The sequence below is a fragment of the Microcaecilia unicolor genome, unplaced genomic scaffold (assembly GCF_901765095.1).
Source record: "Microcaecilia unicolor unplaced genomic scaffold, aMicUni1.1, whole genome shotgun sequence".
Taxonomy (NCBI): Eukaryota; Metazoa; Chordata; class Amphibia; order Gymnophiona; family Siphonopidae; genus Microcaecilia; species Microcaecilia unicolor.
Window position 1 is genome coordinate 107,744 of NW_021963063.1, and position 20,771 is coordinate 128,514.

The window sequence follows — 20,771 nt, forward strand, 5'->3', positions numbered from 1 at the left end:
CAAGGGGGTGACTCTGCTGCTTTATGTCACAATGACTTGATTGTCCTATACTTAGCTCACTTTTATTATATGTAGCAGTGATTTTCATTTCTAGGAGGCATTTCTTTTTTCTTTAATTAAGGGGAGAAGTTAGTGTGGGCTACCGTTAAGATGTGTTATTTTACTGTTAACCCCAGTTATTAGTAACTAGGTCTCACTGTACAAAACGGGACCTGTGCTAAAATAGCATGTTAGTGGTAACATAACAATTCTTAACAGTAGCCCACTTTGACAGTTTCCCCCCCTTTAATGTGAAGAGTTTGTCTCCGATAACCAGAACTGATGTTGTGATGTCATAATGCCTCATTCCACCAATGAGCCAACCTCATCAGTGATGTCACAATGGCTTCATTGTCCTGTACTTGGCTCACTTTTATTACATATAGCAATGAACTTCCCTCCTTAGTGTGAAGGGTTTCAGTCTCTGGTAACGAGAGCTGATGTTGTGATGTCATAATGCCTCATTCCACCAATGAGCCAACCTCATCAGTGATGTCACAATGGCTTCATTGTCCTGTACTTGGCTCACTTTTATTACATATAGCAATGAACTTCCCTCTAGTGGGAAGAGTTTGTCTCTGGTAATCAGAGCTGATGTTGTGATGTAATGCCTCATTCCACCAATAAGAGCCAACCTCATCAGTGATGTCACAGTGACTCGACAGTCCTATACTTGGCTCACTTTTATTAAATATAGCAGTGATTGTGATTTATAGAGACACTACTTTTTTTCTTTAATTAAGAGAAGTTATCAATTTGGGCTGCCATTAAGATGTGTTATTTTAATGTTAACCTCAGTTATTAGTAACTAGGTCTCACTGTACAAAACGGGACCTGTGCTAAAATAGCATGTTAGTGGTAACATAACAATTCTTAACAGTAGCCCACTTTGACAGTTCCCACCCCCCCCCCCCCCCCTTGATGTGAAGAGTTTGTCTCTGATAACCAGAACTGATGTTGTGATGTCATAATGCCTCATTCCACCAATGAGCCAACCTCATCAGTGATGTCACAATGGCTTCATTGTCCTGTACTTGGCTCACTTTTATTACATATAGCAATGAACTTCCCTCCTTAGTGTGAAGGGTTTCAGTCTCTGGTAACGAGAGCTGATGTTGTGATGTCATAATGCCTCATTCCACCAATAAGAGCCAACCTCATCAGTGATGTCACAATGGCTTGATTGTCCTATACCTGGCTCACTTTCCCCCCTTAGTTTGTCTGATGAGTTGATATTGTGATGTCATAATGCCTCATTCCACCAATAAGAGCCAACCTCATCAGTGATGTCACAGTGACTCGACTGTCCTATACTTGGCTCACTTTTATTAAATATAGCAGTGATTGTGATTTATAGAGACACTACTTTTTTTCTTTAATTAAGAGAAGTTATCAATTTGGGCTGCCATTAAGATGTGTTATTTTAATGTTAACCTCAGTTATTAGTAACTAGGTCTCACTGTACAAAACGGGACCTGTGCTAAAATAGCATGTTAGTGGTAACATAACAATTCTTAACAGTAGCCCACTTTGACAGTTCCCACCCCCCCCCCCCCCCCCCTTTGATGTGAAGAGTTTGTCTCTGATAACCAGAACTGATGTTGTGATGTCATAATGCCTCATTCCACCAATGAGCCAACCTCATCAGTGATGTCACAATGGCTTCATTGTCCTGTACTTGGCTCACTTTTATTACATATAGCAATGAACTTCCCTCTAGTGTGAAGAGTTTGTCTCTGGTAATCAGAGCTGATGTTGTGATGTAATGCCTCATTCCACCAATAAGAGCCAACCTCATCAGTGATGTCACAGTGACTCGACAGTCCTATACTTGGCTCACTTTTATTAAATATAGCAGTGATTGTGATTTATAGAGACACTACTTTTTTCTTTAATTAAGAGAAGTTATCAATTTGGGCTGCCATTAAGATGTGTTATTTTAATGTTAACCTCAGTTATTAGTAACTAGGTCTCACTGCATAAAATGGGACCTGTGATAAAATAACCTGTCTTAATGGTATCCCACGTTGACAACTACAATCTTTGTCATGATGGGCTTAATTTACAGCTTCAGGAGTGCGACTCTGACTGAGGCGTAAACCCAAGGTTACATAAAGTTCCTTTTTTTCTCTATTGTACAGCGCTCTGTTGTTGCCTTAAGGAACAGTGGTATATCAAAGTAACCGTAAAGCATATGGTCATCTTACATAAAAGCAAGCTTGATGATTTAGTTCATCTGTACGTACAGGGTTAAAACCAAGAAATAACTAGTTTGTAGGGTGAAGGTTTTGGGTTGTCACATGGCCACGTTGAAATCTTTATTGCCATCTTTGCAGAGGAGAAGACTGGAGCGAGAGCAGCGCGTGCGGAAAGTGGGTGTGCGATACTACGACACTCACAATGTGAAGAACAGAAACAGGAACAAGAAGAGGGAAGGCTCAGAGGGACAGAGAACAAAACAGATAAAACTCGGACAGTGATCCTACAAATCCTATTTGATATTAAATTTATTTTTAAAAAGACACAGGAATGTATAGTATCAGTTTTATTTCTTTATAGATGTTTATGATACTTGTTTTTACAGCTCTACTGGATGTACACAGCAGTGTACAGTGGTGATGAATATGCACAATATGTTCCTGCCTGAGAGAGCTTACAGGCAGCTGGAGATAACATGATGTGCCCAAGGTCACAAAGAATGTTGGTGGCAGAAGTGGGATTTCAACCCTGGTTTTCCTGCTTCACAGCCCATTGTGCTAACCACTGGGCCACATTTTCTTTAAAAGGATGAAGAACTTGTGCATATGTTGGGGAGCCTAAAAATCTCTTGCTATCTTTCCCACCGCCCGCTGGCTGTTCTCTGCCCTTTCAGGTTGACGTTCCAGTGTAGTTCCTTGGACCACTTGGTAAAGGCAGAGAAGCCTGGCCTGTAGAGGTGTGACGGGGGGATTGTTTCAACCACAGTGAAGGTATAGCATTGGTGGCAGCTTGTCTTCCTCCCATGTGGAGAAAACGTCCGCCACTTTCCCCGAAGACAACGTCAAGAGTCTGAAAGAGGTTTTTATAAGAGAGCACTCGCATTTGATTCACACTGCACATACCATAAGGGCTCGGATTGCGACTGTAAGGTTTTTGTGTATAGGGAAGCTTCACAGCTGGCCTATGACTGGTGTGGAGTACATTATAGACTTGGACGGCAGCCCAGCTGTTGTATTATGTATACACCCTAAGGCCCCAAGTTCAAATCTGATGCACAAACTTGTTTTTATTTCTTTACAGCGTTACATGCCGCTTGTTTGTCAGTTTTCTGAAATGTTGGCTGGCCGGATTAAATTACCTTCCTCTTTGTTGGCAGAAAAGCTGGCTAAAATTCTGTAAAAACTTCAAATGATTTCCTGCCTCCATTATAACAAGGTTATAGGGAAATGTAATTCAATTTTCTCTTGATTTCTGTGGCAAGAGCAGTGACCAGAGAGTAACTTCTCCAGTTTTCCAAGGAATAAGGGGTCCCAAACGGGTTGCCAGATTCGGCCATGCCTAGTTCCAGTTGCACCTTTTTTTTTATGAGATGCTGCTGTAGCTCAGACGAACAAAGGCAAAGTCACTGCCTTCCCACTTCCAGTGCTATATGGGTAGTTTGCATAACAGAATCAGAACTGGGGAAGATGAGAAGTTCTCAAACGTCGTCCAGCTGAACTGCAGCCATGTGCCAGCAAAATAAATGCAGCCAGCAGCAGCTCGAACTCTTGATTTTTACAAAAACAAGACCCGAGGATGAGGCAACTGGTTGTAAAGCTGAATCTCTTAATAGCAGTGCGTTTTCCTTTTCTTTTTAAGTCTTCTAATGTGGGCATGTGGAAGGCAACATAGCCGTGCCATTTTCATCTCAGACCCAACATAAAGGGGAGGGGAGGTAATTATGCTAATAGGGTGACTTTATAAACAGGGCAGTGTTCCATAAAGGTGTTTATTTGATCTAGGAAATGTGTCTTTATAGCATATAAATTCTAACATAGAAACTTACACCTTTTGACAAAGGAATAAATGTGGCCCTGGGAATTTGTACAGGAGATCCTGGTGGCCTGTGTACTTAGCTCCCCATTGAGTTTACTGTCACATGACCCCTATTTTGCTGCTGTAGGAAAATAGCCCATGTCTCACCTGGCTTTTTTGCTGGTTCAGTCCCTTCTTTACCTTTCAATGAAAGTGATGTGAACAAAGCTGAAAAGGAAATATTTCTGGGTATTTAACATACTGCTGCTGCTAACGTGCTCCCCTTTCTTTTCAAAATGCTATAGCCACTTGTAGTTTTTTTGTTACATTTGTACCCCGCGCTTTCCCACTTATGGCAGGCTCAATGCGGCTTACATGGGGCAATGGAGGGTTAAGTGACTTGCCCAGAGTCACAAGGAGCTGCCTGTGCCAGGAATCGAACTCAGTTCCCCAGGACCAAAGTCCACCACCCTAACCACTAGGCCACTCCTCCACTGTTGCTACTATTTGAGATTCTACATGGAATGTTGCTATTCCACTAGCAACATTCCATGGAGAAGTCGGCCCTTGCAGATCACCAATGTGGCCGTGCAGGCTTCTGCTTCTGTGAGTCTGACGTCCTGCACGTACGTGCAGCACGTCAGACTCACAGAAACAGAAGCCTGCGCAGCCTTCTACATGGAGTAGCAACATTCCATGTAGAATCTCCAATAGTAGCAACATTCCATGTAGAATCTCCAGTAGTATCTCTTTTATTTTTGTTACATCTGTACCCTGCGCTTTCCCACTCATGGCAGGCTCAATGCGGCTTACATGGGGCAATGGAGGGTTAAGTGACTTGCCCACAGTCACAAGGAGCTGCCTCTGTGCCTGAAGTGGGAATCGAACTCAGTTCCTCAGTTCCCCAGGACCAAAGTCCACCACCCTAACCACTAGGCCACTCCTCCATTGAATCACCCTTTGGTTTTTGCCTTCAACAACGTACGGACACAGGCTCAAGCAGTGCACTCTGGTTTTTATCTTACAGTTCTGTGCTGTACAGGCTTTTTGCTTAAGGTTGCAATCTGATGTCTGGATCAGAGCCATCAGACTGGTTGGTGGTGAACATCTAGGTAGAATGAGGAGGAGAGCAGAGAGATTACGGGCATGAGTGAGCTGGCCACCTTTCATAGCAAAGATGACAGCCAGGGTACAGAATCATGATGAGGGATCTTATGTGAGCACAAACAGGATATCAGGCAATATTCAGTTCAGCAGGGAATTCACTTTTATTTTTTGACGGTGGTCGAAATCTACTGCCACTCCTGGGAAAAGACAGCCAAAGAAGAAAGCCAGGGAACTTGGAATACTATGAAAAATTTGATCATTAACCTTAATTATGAAAATGATATATTTCAAGATTTACAGTTGCTCTCATCTCTGTGATAAATATTGGAGGAATAAACTTTATGAAGAATGCAAGTTGGCTGGCAATGACCATTACAAAGTTTTAGTAAAAACAAGAATCCTGGCAGGCGTATCGGGCCAAAGAAGAAACTCCATCATTTCTTTGGTGCAATTATACCTTCCAACTGTGCCTGAAAAACAAACAAGACAAATATTCTTAAAAATGATTATGAAATGTTCACTCAAAAAGAAAGACCTAAGGTTGAGAGAGGTCGTGTCTTTGCTGGGGCTGTTGTAAGACATATCTTTATAGCGATTCTATAAATAAAGGAGAGCTGACCTAGTTTCTGTACAATGAAAATCACACTTTTGTAAATGTACAACATTGAAAAAGAAATAGAAAAAACTGTGGTTTTGGCTCTTGGGTTCTAAGCCAGAAAACATTTTACTTTGCATAAAATCACTTGGCCTTCCATCATGTCCCATGCTGTGGTCCAGAGCTCTCTGGAACAGCAGCGTTGTAATTTCGTTGACATTTGCTAATGCTTTTACAAGAGCGGTACTAGGAAAGGCACATACAGAGCCTTCACCTTCTAGAATATGCAACCTTCATTGGCAAAAACAGGGCGATCGTAACGAGAGGAACTCGATATTCAAAGAAAGCAGAGCTCATAAATTTGGCTGAAAATAACTTAGGAGTATGCACCCTTCTCCATCGCTAACTCCAGACTCCGTTCCTTTTATCTCGCCGCACCTTATGCCTGGAATAGACTTCCTGAGCCATTACGTCAAGCTCCATCCCTGGCCACCTTCATATCTGGGCTAAAGGCCTACCTGTTTGATGCTGCTTTTAATTCCTAACTTGTCGCCTGCTCGTAACCTTATCTTGTCTTCCTCTCTTCAATAGTCCCTTTTCCCTATGTGTCCTGTCTGTCCTACCCTCATCCCTTATTTGTCCTGTCTGTCCGTCCTGATTTAGATTGTAAGCTCTTTTGAGCAGGGACTGTCTTTTCTTCATGTTCAATTGTGAAGCGCTGCGTACGACTGGTAGCGCTATAGAAATCATTTATAGTAGTAGTAGAAGCCTGCCCTTGCAGATCAGCAACGCGGCCGCGTAGGCTTCTGTTTCTGTGAGTCTGACGTCCTGCACGTACGTGCAGGACGTCAGACTCACAGAAATAGAAGCCTGCGCGGCCGCGTTGCTGATCTGCAAGGGCCGACTTCTACATGGAATGTTGCTAGTGGAATAGCAACATTAACATTCCATGTAGAATCTCAAACAGTAGCAACATTCCAGAATCTCAAATAGTAGCAAAAGAATCTCCAATAGTAGCAACATTCCATTTAGAATCATTCCTATGTGTCCTATCTGTCTGTCCTACCCTTATCCCTTCTTTGTCCTGTCTGTCTGTCCTGATTTAGATTGTAAGCTCTTTTGAGCAGGGACTGTCTTTTCTTCACGTTCAATTGTGAAGCGCTGCGTACGACTGGTAGCGCTATAGAAATGATTTATAGTAGTAGTAGAAGCCTGCCCTTGCAGATCAGCAGCGCAGCCGCGCAGGCTTCTGTTTCTGTGAGTCTGACGTGCGTCAGACTCACAGAAATAGAAGCCTGCGCGGCCGCGTTGCTGATCTGCAAGGGCAGGCTTCTATATGGAATGCTGCTAGCGGAATAGCAACATTAACATTCCATCTAGAATCTCCAATAGTAGCAACATTCCATTTAGAATCATTCCTATGTGTCCTTCTACCCTTATCCTTATTGGTCCTGTCTGTCTGTCCTAATTTAGATTGTAAGCTCTTTTGAGCAGGGACTGTCTTTTCTTCATGTTCAACTGTGAAGCGCTGCGTACGACTGGTAGCGCTATAGAAATGATTTGTAGTAGTTTTATGCTTATAAATTTAGGCCTGTCATTCACTTACCTAAATTTATAAGCCTAGTATTGAAAATCATTGTGACGCTTTATTTTGTTTTCCCCATCACCACCCACTTTTTAAGATCCTCCATTTATCTAATGATAGGCACTTAGTCCTAATAAATTTTCAGATACCGATGTAGGATCATAAAACCTTTGCATATTGGGCCCTGTGTTTAACTTCACATGGGAGACCTAACAAGTCACAGATTTCAGGAGTAACAACCTCAGCGCCTCCTTTTTACTACTTAGAAGTGATACCTCTAAAAGCTGAATTTCTGGTGCACAGGGATGAATGGTGTTGTTATAGTATTAAAAATTACAAATAGCTGTCCATAAAACAGGTACCCCCCCCCCCCCCCCCCCCCCCCCAATTCACTGTCCCACCTGCTTGTTTTCATTCTCTGGCACACACGGACCAGGTTATCTTGCAGCTTTTCCCAGTATCCAGCAGTAGGTGTTGAATCCTGCTCGACAGATTCTCCACCCTGTCTCCTTCCAGCCCAAGAGGCATCAGTTGGAGATACACAGGACATATACCGTTGACTCCAAGAGGCAGAAACCACTTCTGGAGATCTAAGTTCATAATTTACTCCTGCCAGAATTCTGTGGTGCAGAATACCCTAGCCGCACAGAATCTGGATGGTGGGCCCTCCCCAGGCCTACCTTCACACTCCCTAGTGGTCTAGTTGCCTCACTCGTTCCTGCCTGCTACTGCCACTCTGGCCAGTGCTTCGCTTCTTCAAAATGGCCAAGACTTCATGCGGTAATCTCGTGAGGCTACCGCAGGAAGTCTTGGTGGCCATTTGCAAGAAGTGGCAACAGGCAGAGAGTCAAGTTTTTTCCTGCTCCAAAGAGGTACTCCCGATGCAGCTCTTCCTGATTGCAGCTCCCTAGTGAGTGCGAATGTGAGTGAAGGTGGATGCGGGGTTAGGGGGGCTGGAAACAAATATGGCTAGTGTGGTGGGGAGACTATATAAAACTATGGCTGGTGTGTGGGTGCAGGGGAGGGGCAGTAAAAAAAGATGGATGATATAGATGCTGGGAAGGGGGCTGGGCAAAATATGGATGGTATCTGTGTACAGGGAGGGGGCTTTAATATTGTTTTAAAATATGACAAACTTTGAGAATTTTGCAGAATTTGTACATTTTGTGAGCAGAATTTTCCATTTTTTTGGCTCAGAATTCTGCAGGAGTAATAATTTTATGTTGATGTACAGAGATAGATGGAACACAAGTCAAAGTAAGCAGACAATGGGCCTGATGCCTTAACATATGAAAATGTCTGTGGGTTAGTACCAGGTTTTGCAAAATTTACCTACAGGATGCAAGTGAGTTCTGGCTAATCAGTGGGTAAATTTCAGAAAACATTTTCACGTGCTGCCATAATCATGAACTTTGCACATTCTTGGTCACAGCAACGTGCAAAAACATTTATTAAAGGCCCCGCCCACTAATCAGAAAGCTGGCCCTCCGCTCCCTACCTCCTAGGACCCCGACTCATGCTCAGGGGTTCAGAGAGAGATGATCTCCACTCGCTTCTGCCTCTTAAAAAGAGCACCCCCTGATCCCTAGTGGGAGACAAGCAGCAACTACCAGGGCAGAAGTGAGTGGATGTCAGTTCTGCCTCAACATTACCCAGATCCCTAGCGTGAACTGGGATCGTGAAGGGAGAAGGATAGTTAGCCTGGCTACCAGTACTAAATAATTCAGTAGGTCCTTGTTACTTACCAGAGTTATTTCTTACTGCCTACTAACCACCCCCCCCCCCCCCCAATTAAGATTAGGTGGCAAATGAAAGGAAGCTTCAGCCCAGTATTCTTAAGGGCCATTGGCCACCTCCCACAAGGGCCTGATCTGTCACATTTCCACCAGTTGTACGCAAATGTGCCTTTACAACCACAATCTCTCCAGCAAAGATCTGTGACCTAAAACATCTCACGGTCTTACTGGGGTTAAATATGTTGGAGACAGGATTTTGTATTGCCTATCCTGATGACTTGTGCAGGAGGAGTCCATCCAACACTGTTCCAAACCTTCTGTCAATGTTGCGCTATCCACGTTTGTTTCATGTCTCTGATAGGGAAAAGATAGGGAGCTTTTTCGTCTGCCAAAATTCTGTACATCTTTGCTGTCATCCCTTTAGGGAGTTTTTAAAAACAAGGTCTCAGTTGGGGTCACTTCTCTCTGAAATAACTTATAATTGAGGCATAGGAAATCTTCCACTTGGAACAGAGATAAAGGGTACGGAGGCCTCTGGCATCTGTCCCAAACTTTCTCCCCTAGTTACCCTCTTGAACAAAATCTATTATTATCTAGGTTAGACTGTTCTGCGCCTACCATTCCTTTCATCATAACCTGGGGGGGGGGGGGGGGGGGAATCTAGGGTTTAAATATGTCAGGGCTAGCAGAGCATCTCATCACCCTTTCCCAAACTTGGAAAGTTAAATGAACTAAGGAGTTTCCTTCCACAAACTTGTGCACATCGTTAAGCTTCAGGAAAGGCAGTGAACTTCATTGGAATGACTAATACAATACGCTTCCAACTCCCTCCAATGCTGTCTCTATTTGCGCCCACCAGAACGACGATGGTCTCCTCTGGGGCTGCCCAATAGCAATGCTTTAAATTAGGCAAGGAGAATCCTCGCTGCTTCTGTATCATCAAAGAACTGAGTTTATCCAAGGCCACTTGTTATTCCAAAATATATGCTGAAATTAATCTATTCAGTTTCTATTCTGCAAAGGGGCATCGCAAATTATTGAGAGCTAGAGCTTGATTATATTAATTCTTGTTGAAATGATGAGGAAACAAAGATCCACCTGTTAAGGTCTGCCTTTACTCACTCTAGTAATGGTGGGTCATGGATCCTTTAAGATTGCTCATCTGGGACAGTACAGTGATCCTTAGATAGTTCAGCTTTCCAGTTACACCACAGCCCACGTGCCCGAGGAACTCTTTGGGGCATGTTCCAGAGGGAGCCCCGTACAGACAGCACTTAGCTCGGTCAGTGGGTATTTTGGTCCCAGCAGCCTCTACGAGTGCCAACTGTGAAACAAGTCAGGAGCCAACTTCCCAGCTACCTTTTGGGTTAAAAACTGTTTTTTTTTAAGTGACATTGAGTGGTGCTTTGCTATCCTGCAGGTCCTGGATATAAATGCAGGAAGAGTGGCCAGCTAAGACAATCTCCTGAAGTAACTCCAGCCTCCGAATCTTTATCAGAGCAGACCTATATTTTGTTGCTGATTTTTAAAGGAAGGTCCTGGCAGCAATATGTGGGGTATTAGTTTCTGGGATGAGATAGATTGGAGGGCTGGGAGAGTAGAGAATGGGCAAAGGCAGTTTAAACCTAACTGCTGTGTTTCACTGTATGTAACTATCTATGCTACAGAAACTAGAACCATATTAAGCCATTTTGTTGTTTTTTTTTTTTTTTTGGGGGGGGGGGGCTCATTTCTTAGGAACCCTCAGTTCAATCTGGCCCATTTTCAAACTCACATCATTTTACCTATTTTTCCTTCATGCCAAGTTTCTTCATTAAATTGTTAAGAGTTATTTTGCCCTTAAACAGACAAACATTTTCAACCCTTTTGTATACTTCTTTCTAACTTCCATTGGGTTGGAAAGAATAAAAAAAGTAGTGGGTCTTATATGCTTGCATTAAGCAGAAGAAATGGCCATCAAATTCCCACTAAAGCTGGTCGCAAAAAAACAGGCTAAGTTTTTATGCTGCTTCAGTTTTTAGTGTCCACATTTGTCTGCATCTGCACTGAATAGCTAATAGCCTCATTACTATGTGATTTAAAAGTGCTGTGCACTGGTGTCTGTACAGAGCTTTGCACATAGGGGTCCATGGCTTGCGGTAGTGTAGCCGCGGGTTTTGGGCGCTCTCAGTGGTATAAATGTTCTGAATAAATACATTTTTTTCGCGTTCCTGTAAAAAAGGCCTTTTTTTTCTTTTTGCCGAAAATGGACGTGCGACAAAATCAAAATTGCCGCGCGTTCATTTTGGGTCTGAGACCTTACCGCCAGCCATTGACCTAGCAGTAAATAATCCGGGTCGTAATGACCTACGTGCATCAAATGCTCTTGACGCGCACCAGAAAATAAAAAATATTTTTCAGATGCGCGTAGCGGACGTGGACCAAAATTGAAATTACCTCAACGGTAACCGAGCGGTAACTCCAATTTGGCACATGTTCAGCACGCTTAGTAATTTGATGACTATGTGGCTTAGTAAAAGGGACCCATAGTTAGCTCATGCACAAAACCCATTTTACATAAGGCACCCAAAAAACTGTATACTAAAGCTGAGCTAACTGGTGCACAATACCTAGCGCACTTTACCGCATCGCTCCCCCCCCCACACACACACACTGATTAGAACCACGTGAAGACTCTCTGGTTTTACACTAGAGCAGGACTGGGCCGTCTGTGCGTGTGACAAGATGGTAGTGAAATGGTGTCCTTGGAGAGAAGGGGGGGGGGGGGGTTACTAACCTTCAGCTGCTGATTGGTCCGTTTAAGGAACTGGATCTCCTCTGCATGTTTTTTCTCTTCTACTTGTCGCCTTTCAGCCTCCCGCTTCTCCACGGCTTCACACTTGGCTTTCTGTTCATTTACTTGTCTCTCCAACTCTTTCTTCTCAATTTCTAGCTCTAAAACCTTTAAGAAAATACAAGCAGCAGATTCCATAAAAATATTAGTAACCTCCAACATTCACCTTTGCACCCAGTAGTATTCAACTTTCCCCTGGCGTACTGGGGATAAAAGCATCAAAAACAATCTGAAACAAGTGGAGCTCGAGATGTCTGAATACAAGGAAGCATGTAAGAAGCTGACAAAACTACATTATTATAAAAATATATATATATATATATGCCCCTCTGGAGACAGGTGGTAGTGACCTGAATATATCATCAATGAGAAATAAAATCTCAACACATTTCAGGCTGCATCTTTCAAATCATCTTTTGATAGTGTGAGGTGTGGTAGCCGTGCTAGTCCACTCTTAAAGGTTATCAATAGAAATCAAGCAAAATAAAACATGGAAAAGAAAATAAGATGATACCTTTTTTATTGGACATAACTTATCATCTTATTTTCTTTTCCATGTTTTATTTCTATTGATAACTTTTGATAGTGTGAGAAATAGCTTTGAATATTTCAAACGCTTCACTTTATTGTATTTTTCTGTAATTAATTGAAAATCTATAAAAAATAAAATAGAAAAACTGTCGGTGTTCCTGAAATGATCTGGGAATTGGTGTTAAAATTATTTCCCTGGTTAATCAAGATCATATGCAATTTAATATCATCGGCAGTATTTCTGCAATTTTTACTGCCATCTAGTGGCAACAGGGTAAGGATGGCCTGCAACCCATGCTGTTTGTGTATTTTGTAGGCTGAATATGGAGGGATGTGGGGTAGGACCTTATCCGCAAATACTGATCTAGAAATGAGTTTTTACTTGAATGCTGAACTGAATAACTCAACTGGTCCTGGTCCGAGGCCTATACTTTGTTTGGATCTGGTCTTAATGGGAAGGTAAAATAGCCAGACGCTCCACTTTCTAGACTAAAAAAGATATGCCATAGGAAGGCAATCCTTGGTGATAGCGTATCAAAACAAGTAGAATGTTGATCAATAGAATTTGCAATGTTGCCTAGATGGTTCCAGCCCATTCAAGGAAGCCTACTGCTGTGATAATGACATAACATTATCGTTAAAACCTGAACAGACAATCACATCAAAGATCAGGCACAGACTTCAGAACGGAGCTTACTCGCTTCTCCATGTCGGATTTGCCATGCTCAGCTTGCAAGGCCTTCCTCATGCCGAATGCTACGCTGCTCTCATAAAGGGTCTGGTAGGCCGCGATGGTCATGCGGATCTCATCTCTCACTCGCAACAGAAGCACACCTCGCTCCGCACAGTTAATGGTGACCTCCCTGATCAGCTCATCTAAAAAGGATGGCAGCAGGTTTTAAATACCCTCTAAACACTCTGCGGAGCAGGAGCTGTCTCTTACATGGATCTGGTCTATTAATGCCACAGAAATGAGAAGTAATAACCAGAACTGCTATCAAGAAAGCCAAGCATAGGATCATGCAACTGGCATCTTACTCGGACACAGTATACAATAGTAACACACGATGCATTTTTGCATATTTCAATAATTCAGAATTTAGGGCAATTTGGAATCTAAATCTATAGGGATATTAAATCACTTTAGACAGCTCAGGAATACCTCACCACATCTGCTTTTCTAACCAGAAATAATAGGCTTCCTAATAGCAGAAGGTATACTATACATGGTTCCATGATAACATATATATTGTTTAAAAAGCAAAGAGAATTATCCAAAAGGTTCAGCAACTGAGAATTTTACCATAGCTACAAAGTGGCAGAGACCTTTTGCACTCGGTCTGTAATAAGTTGAAGGCCTTGCATGCTTCCATTGCCCAGAAATTTACATCAAAGTATATATTTTAATTTGGGACATTTAGAATTCTGGAATGCACTTCCAAACGTACATGTGTAATAGTATGTCAAATAGATAACAGCAGTGGTTTCCTAGCTTTATACCACCCAGGACTCCTTGCATTTGTATGTGGTTATCAGGAATAGCAGCAGTGTGGTCCCTCTTGTAGGCTACTCAGTAAACTTGGAACTCTCATCCCCCTAATTTCATGCATGGCCCAAAGAGGTCCTCAGGAACACCTGAGAACTACTACACTATAATTTTATCACCTACGGAAGAAGTTCTTAGCTCCTTCTGCAGTACACGGTGAAATTACTCACCAAAACACTGGGAGTAAAGCTCCCTGCGCACAGGACAGATCCCAGTCTCTCGAGCCTGCCTTTGCTGCAGTTTTATATCCAGCTGTTCCTGCAGATGAACCACATCCATACGGGTGCTTGGTGTGCTGGAAACCTGCTGGATCCAGAGCTGATTACCTTCCACCCATTCTCTGTACAATGACAACACAACATTGTTTGTCAAATTTTAAACGTAGGCCCCTGTTTACTAAGTCGCGCAGTAGACGGGTAAACGTTTTAGCGCGTACAAAAACAGTGCGCGCTAACGCCAGAGACACCCATAGCAATATAATGGGTCTCTCTAGCATTAGTGCGCGCGCTAAAAAGTTAGCACGTCTACAGCTCCCAGGTACACATCTCACCATTGCTCCCTTATCTTGTCTGCTGAACACTTCAAAACACACTACCCCCAACTGCTCACCGGTACAATGGGTGAAGGGGGTGCCTATGTGTGGGTACAGTGGGTTTCTGGTGAATTTTGGAAGGCTCAGTTTCCACCTCAAGTGTAACAAGTAGGGGGAGGTATGGGCCTGGGTCCACCTGTCTACAGTGCACTACAGCCACCACTTACTCTACTCCGGGGACCTGCATGCAAGAAAGAAGAAAGCGCTTTGTCTAGCTGACTCATAACGAGGAAGCCTAGGTCCAGGGAGGACGAGGAGATGATCATTCAAAGAACGCAACATATGGGCTGGCGTGTAGGGAATTGTGAGGCTAAACATTCAGAACACTGCAGCTCGATTAGCGTGTGGCAGTGTAGCTGCGCTAACTGATCAGCGCAGAACACGCCCACTCTCCGTCCCCAGCTTACTGCAGCTTTGTAAAAGGATCCCTAGGATTTTAAATAGGTTAAAAATAAGGCAAATGAAATCAAATATACAGCAATAACTTCATGCAGTGTGCCTCTAATCATGTAACACAAATGCACGTTTAATACATATAAAACAAAATGCCAGTATTCATCCAAAAATGATACAATATTGAGTTACAGTTGGCATCCAGTAGTAGCCAATAGGTCAACATTACAAACAAGAAAGTGTTTTTTTTTTTCTTTTTCATGTCTGCTTTGATTTGCACTATGCTGTTTATTTCACCAAAAAACTCATAAGATATGTTAATAGCAAACCACTGTGGTTTGATAATGTACAAATCCAATAGACATCTGTTTGTTGCTTCACTGCAGGAGGTATAATCTTGCTTTGGCAAAGGTTATTCTAGCTGGAGGTAGGGTATTTAACCCCTAATATTGTACCGGTTTTCAGTTTCAGTCAAAAGGCCAACCTCAGCTTGTAGCTCAGCTGAAAAGCTTGAAAAATGTACTTTAAGACAGAGTTCTTACCTAGGAGGCAGGATTGCATTTAAAATTTCTTCAGGTTGTTTACTTGTATCTACAGTAGGCGACTTGGGCTTGTGAGGGGGAACTGGGCCGGATATAGCAGGCTGTTGCGGACTCACTTTCAAAGGACGGGCCTGAAAAGTATAAACATGATCCAACATTTACAATCACTGCACAGAAAAAGATGCAAATGCGGCATTCTGGTCTCAGCCTGGAGGTGCATTGACTGAGGAACCAAGGAAATCCCATTCTCTTTCTTTTCAGAGCGGACCATAACTGGATTCACAACCTTTTCTTCCCGGGTTTTGTGTTTGATTCATTCTAGGTACACACACTCTTCTCCCAGGGAGCAGTCTCTCTCTTTCTCTCAAGAAGGAATGTCTCTCCAAGGGCCTGGAATAGACACATCTTATTTGGATAATCAGTATTAGCCACCGTCTAGATAGTGGCGTTGAATATTTTTACCGCTGCAATCGGCATCTTAAAAATTGCTGATGCAGCAACTAAACCTTGACCTGAAAAATTTGCTAACACGATGGATCATCAGCAACCAAGCATTATCAACAGAGCAGAAACAACCATCATTCCCGACTCAGAAAAATATGCTTTTGTCCACCTTCCTAGCCCTGGATCACAGCCAGTGACTTTATTTTTTTTTTTTGTTCTTTTTTTATCACTGAGCCTCTCACAGTTCTACTCTCCTTGGTCAGCCAGTTTGTTTTCAACAAATAATTTAAGGGACCCTTTTACTAAAATGTGCTAGAATAAGTACATAAGTAATGCCACACTGTGAAAAGACCAAAGGTCCATCGAGCCCAGCATCCTGTCCACGACAGCGGCCAATCCAGGCCAAGGGCACCTGGCAAGCTTCCCAAACGTACAAACATTCTATACATGTTATTCCTGGAATTGTGGATTTTTCCCAAGTCCATTTAGTAGCGGTTTATGGACTTGTTCTTTAGGAAACCGTCTAACCCCTTTTTAAACTCTGCTAAGCTAATCGCCTTCACCACGTTCTCTGGCAATGAATTCCAGAGTTTAATTACGCATTGGGTGAAGAAAACGTTTCTCCGATTTGTTTTAAATTTACTACACTGTAGTTTCATCGCATGCCCCCTAGTCCTAGTATTTTTGGAAAGCGTGAACAGACGCTTCACATCCACCTGTTCCACTCCACTCATTATTTTATATACCTCTATCATGTCTCCCCTCAGCCGTCTCTTCTCCAAGCTGAAAAGCCCTAGCCTCCTTAGTCTTTCTTCATAGGGAAGTCGTCCCATCCCCGCTATCATTTTAGTTGCCCTTCGCTGCACCTTTTCCAATTCTACTATATCTTTCTTGAGATGCTTAATGTGGGCTTAATGTCTGGTAATGCAGGACTTTACAAGCTAAACCCAGATTTAACGCAGCAATTTTGGACTAGATGGACCACTGGTCTGTCCCAGTGTGGCTATTCTTATGTTCTTAAAAATATTTTATCGCAGGACATGTGTACAGAGCTAACGCGGGGGCACTTACCACCTCCTATTTAGGAGTCTGCATTAACCAGTTAGTGCATATTCACCCATATTCTAAATAGTGCGCCTAGCATTTTACACTGAAATCCAAGTGGATTCTATAACAATGCGCGTAACCTAATTGGCTTAACAAGCCAATCCGTGTTGTTAACAGCACTTAACAAGCAATAATGAGCACTGATTGACAATAATTAGAATTTACATCCACAAATCGTTAAGCGTATTCTGTAATACAGAGCAACTAAATTTTAATGCGCATAGGCAAAAAGTGGTGTGGTTATGAGCGGGGAAATCGGCGTTTCATGGGTGTTCCAAAATTTATGCACCTAAATCTATGCACTGGAATTTACGCCATGTTTTCGATGGATGCACATAGTTTTAGGTGCTAAGATACCAACAAAGCGTATTCTATATACCACTCCTAAATCTACGCACCACTTATAGCATATGCTCAGCCGGAAATGTTTCCGCGTGGATTTTTTAGGTGCCATAAATAGAATCCCCCCCCCCCCCCATTATGTATAACAAGCTAGCTCAGTGATTCCAAAACCTGTCCTGGGTTTGCATGCAGTGGAAGAGCTGCATGCAAATCTCTCTCATGAATCTTCAATGTGGATAGCCTGAAAACCTGCCTGGCTTTTTTGGGAACCACTGTGCTAGCGGGTTAATGCTGCCATGCCCTCTTTCTGTCCATGACATGCCTCCTTCCACAAATATATATATTTTTTAAATCAGTAAAGCATGGGTTAGCACATGCAAACAGAAAGAAAACCACAAAATGCTTTAATGTGTTTCTGCGGTAGCCTACCATGTGTTAAGGGCTTAACATCCTTTAGCATAAAGGCTCATGAAGCAGGGGTTCTGAACCCAGTCCTCAGGACACACCTAACCAGTCAGGTTTTTAGGATACCCACAATGAATATGCATGAGATAAATAGCTGACGACAATGATAACTCCTTGCAAAAATGACCTATGTTGAGACCAAGGGATTGTGAGATCAAGTGACTGTGAAAATTTATACAGTTTGCGAGGAGTTCATCATTGTCATCAGTGTTCATCAATTCAAGTGTGTCTTGTGGGCGGAACATTTTTCAATCTGGGATCTTACCAATATTGGTTTACTGAATGGATAACAGAACTGTGCAAGGTAAGAATTTTGCACAATTATCAGTTTAAAGAACTTTTTGTGAATCTACGGTTTTGAATCCAGGAAAGGAGCAACAAGATTTGTAGCAGTTTTCTTCTAAAGGCAGAGTGTCTGGTTAATGGATTTGCTAGGACTGAACTTTGAGAAAGACATGAATTCCAGCAAGAGATAAGTTCAACTTTTAATATAGGGTTTGCATTTTTGGATGTGGGATGTGCTTTAGTGTGTATTTTAGGAATGTTTTTGTGTTCTTAAATATTTGATATGTTATTTTTGACATTTTTCAAAAAAAATGCTGTTGTAATCATTTTAGAGAGTCATCAAAATACAAGTAATTAGATAGAAACAGAATCATGATGGCAGATAAAGGCCATATGACCCATTCAGTTTGCCCATCCTCTGTAATCCCTAACTAACTCTTAACTGTCCCTTTTCGTAAGCGATCCCACATGCTTATCCCATGCCTTTTTAAATTCTGGAACAGTCCTCGACTCTACAACTTCCTCCACCGGGAGGCCATTCCATGCCTCGACCACCCTCTCCGTGAAATAGATCTTCCTTAGATTACTCCTAAACCTATTCCCTCTTAATTTCATCATATACCTAATCATTCCAGAGCTCTCCTGCATATTCATTAAAGGTATTCTAGAATCCTGACTGGTTAGTTGTGTCCTGAAGACTGGGTTGAGACCACAGAACTAAAGGATGGGTTTCAAGATTTTGTTTTGGTGGTGGGGGGGGGGGGGGGCTCCAAATAAACCACCTCCAATAGGAAGCAATACCCCAGTAAACTAAGTTCTTTACAAGCTGGTGGGAGACCCTGGGTGCTCCCGACCCTCCTCCCACTGCCAGTGCATTATGGCAGTGATTCCCTGCCCAGTCCTTGAGGCACACCACACACACAGCCAGTCAAGATATCCACAATAAAATATGCATGCATTAGATTTGCAACCGTCTCGCCTTCCGCGAGGGTCGCTTTACTCATACTACCCCTCTCCTCAAGTCGCTTCACTGGTTCCCTATCCGTTTTCGCATCCTGTTCAAACTTCTTCTACTAACCTATAAATGTACTCACTCTGCTGCTCCCCAGTATCTCTCCACACTCGTCCTTCACTACACCCCTTCCCATGCACTCCGCTCCATGGATAAATCCTTCTTATCTGTTCCCTTCTCCACTACTGCCAACTCCAGACTTCGCACCTTCTGTCTCGCTGCACCCTACGTGTGGAATAAACTTCCTGAGCCCCTACGTCTTGCCCCACCCTTGGCCAACTTTAAATCTAGACTGAAAGCCCACCTCTTTAACTCACCTCCACCTACCCTCCTCTCCTCTTTCCTCTACACATTAATTGATTTGTTTGCTTTATTTTTTGTCTACTAGATTGTAAGCTCTTTGAGCAGGGACTGTCTTTCTTCTATGTTTGTGCAGCACTGCGGACGCCTTGTAGTGCTATAGAAATGCTAAATAGTAGTAGTAAATAGTAGTAGTATATATGCTTTATGCAATGCAATGCTGGTTGGAGCCTTTATCAGTGAAGATTTCACTTGTTTGTTTATCATCTTTTTTTGTAATGTGTTATTTTTTTCTAGGGGGCTATTTTGTTACAGGACTGTTTTGTCAGGGCTATAAGTCAAAAGGGGTGTGGCCATGGGAGGGGCATGGGTGTGTCAGGGCGTTCCAGAAACTTACGGGCTCTGGACCCCCCCCCCTGCCGAAGTCTGGCTACGCCCCTGTCTGGTCATTTTAACAGGGTGGATTAGGATTCCAGTTGGGGTTGTAGAAGTCAGTTATTGACATCCCTTCCCGTGCACTCCGTTCCCTGGATAAATCCTTCTTATCTGTTCCCTTCTCCGCTACTGCCAACTCCAGACTTTGCTCCTTCTGTCTTGCTGCGCCCTGTGCCCGGAATAGACTTCCTGAGCCCCTAGGTCTTGCCCCATCTTTGGCCACCTTTAAATCTAGACTGAAAGCCCACCTCTTTAACTCACCTCCACCTACCCTCCTCTCCTCTTTCCTCTACACATTAATTGATTTGTTTGCTTTATTTTTTGTTTACTAGATTGTAAGCTCTTTGAGCAGGGACTGTCTTTCTTCTATGTTTGCGCAGCGCTGCGTACGCCTTGTAGCGCTATAGAAATGCTAAATAGTAGTAGATTTGCATTCATTGCACAGCCTCCTTTGCATGCAGATGTGATTCAGATGTACTGACGTTTAAAAACAGACGCAAGACTACAAATCCCACCATGCACTGGGATTTCAGTTTGGTGATCCACGTTTCTGACCGTTTGTGCCGGGGCCTTGAGAGGGAGGGGGGGGAGGGGAGGGGAGGGGTGTCTGCCTGCCTGCCTGGGGTTCAGGGCTACGGCCGGGGCCGCCCCTCCTCCTCCTCCTCACCTTGGGAGATTTCCTGTCCGTGTTGCGGCTGATGAGCGTGGGGTTGTCGTACTTGAGCAGGGAGTCTGCCGGCGGGATCATGGCTGCTGGGCCGGGATTAGCCCGCTGCCTCCGTCTTCCTCAGGACAGGCTCTTTGTTTATTACCGTTGCCCTGGAAACTGCTGCCGGAAGTGAGCGAACCCCGGAAGCGGATGTGGCCAACTGGGAGATTGCCGAAGAGA

General features: G+C 43.2%; 2 protein-coding genes across 2 annotated transcripts in view; one reads left to right on the top strand and one right to left on the bottom strand.

Moving 5' to 3' along the window:
* Positions 1–2,569, top strand: part of LOC115458869 (nucleolar GTP-binding protein 2-like) — a 37,818-nt gene extending 35,249 nt beyond the window's left edge. Inside the window, exon 16 of the mRNA XM_030188705.1 lies at positions 2,376–2,569. Within this exon, the coding sequence (XP_030044565.1) occupies positions 2,376–2,519 (144 nt within the window). The 3' untranslated portion in view covers positions 2,520–2,569. The remainder of the gene's footprint in view (positions 1–2,375) is intronic.
* A 2,814-nt stretch (positions 2,570–5,383) lies between these two features.
* On the bottom strand, positions 5,384–20,719 carry LOC115458867 (axonemal dynein light intermediate polypeptide 1-like). The gene is made up of 6 exons (XM_030188703.1): positions 20,550–20,719; positions 15,493–15,623; positions 14,136–14,305; positions 13,117–13,295; positions 11,832–11,996; positions 5,384–5,609 (listed from the first exon to the last, which is right to left on the bottom strand). Exons 1-6 carry the CDS (start codon positions 20,628–20,630, stop codon positions 5,574–5,576), a joined length of 762 nt encoding a protein of 253 aa, XP_030044563.1. The 5' UTR covers positions 20,631–20,719; the 3' UTR covers positions 5,384–5,573.
* Between the last annotated feature and the right edge of the window lie 52 nt (positions 20,720–20,771).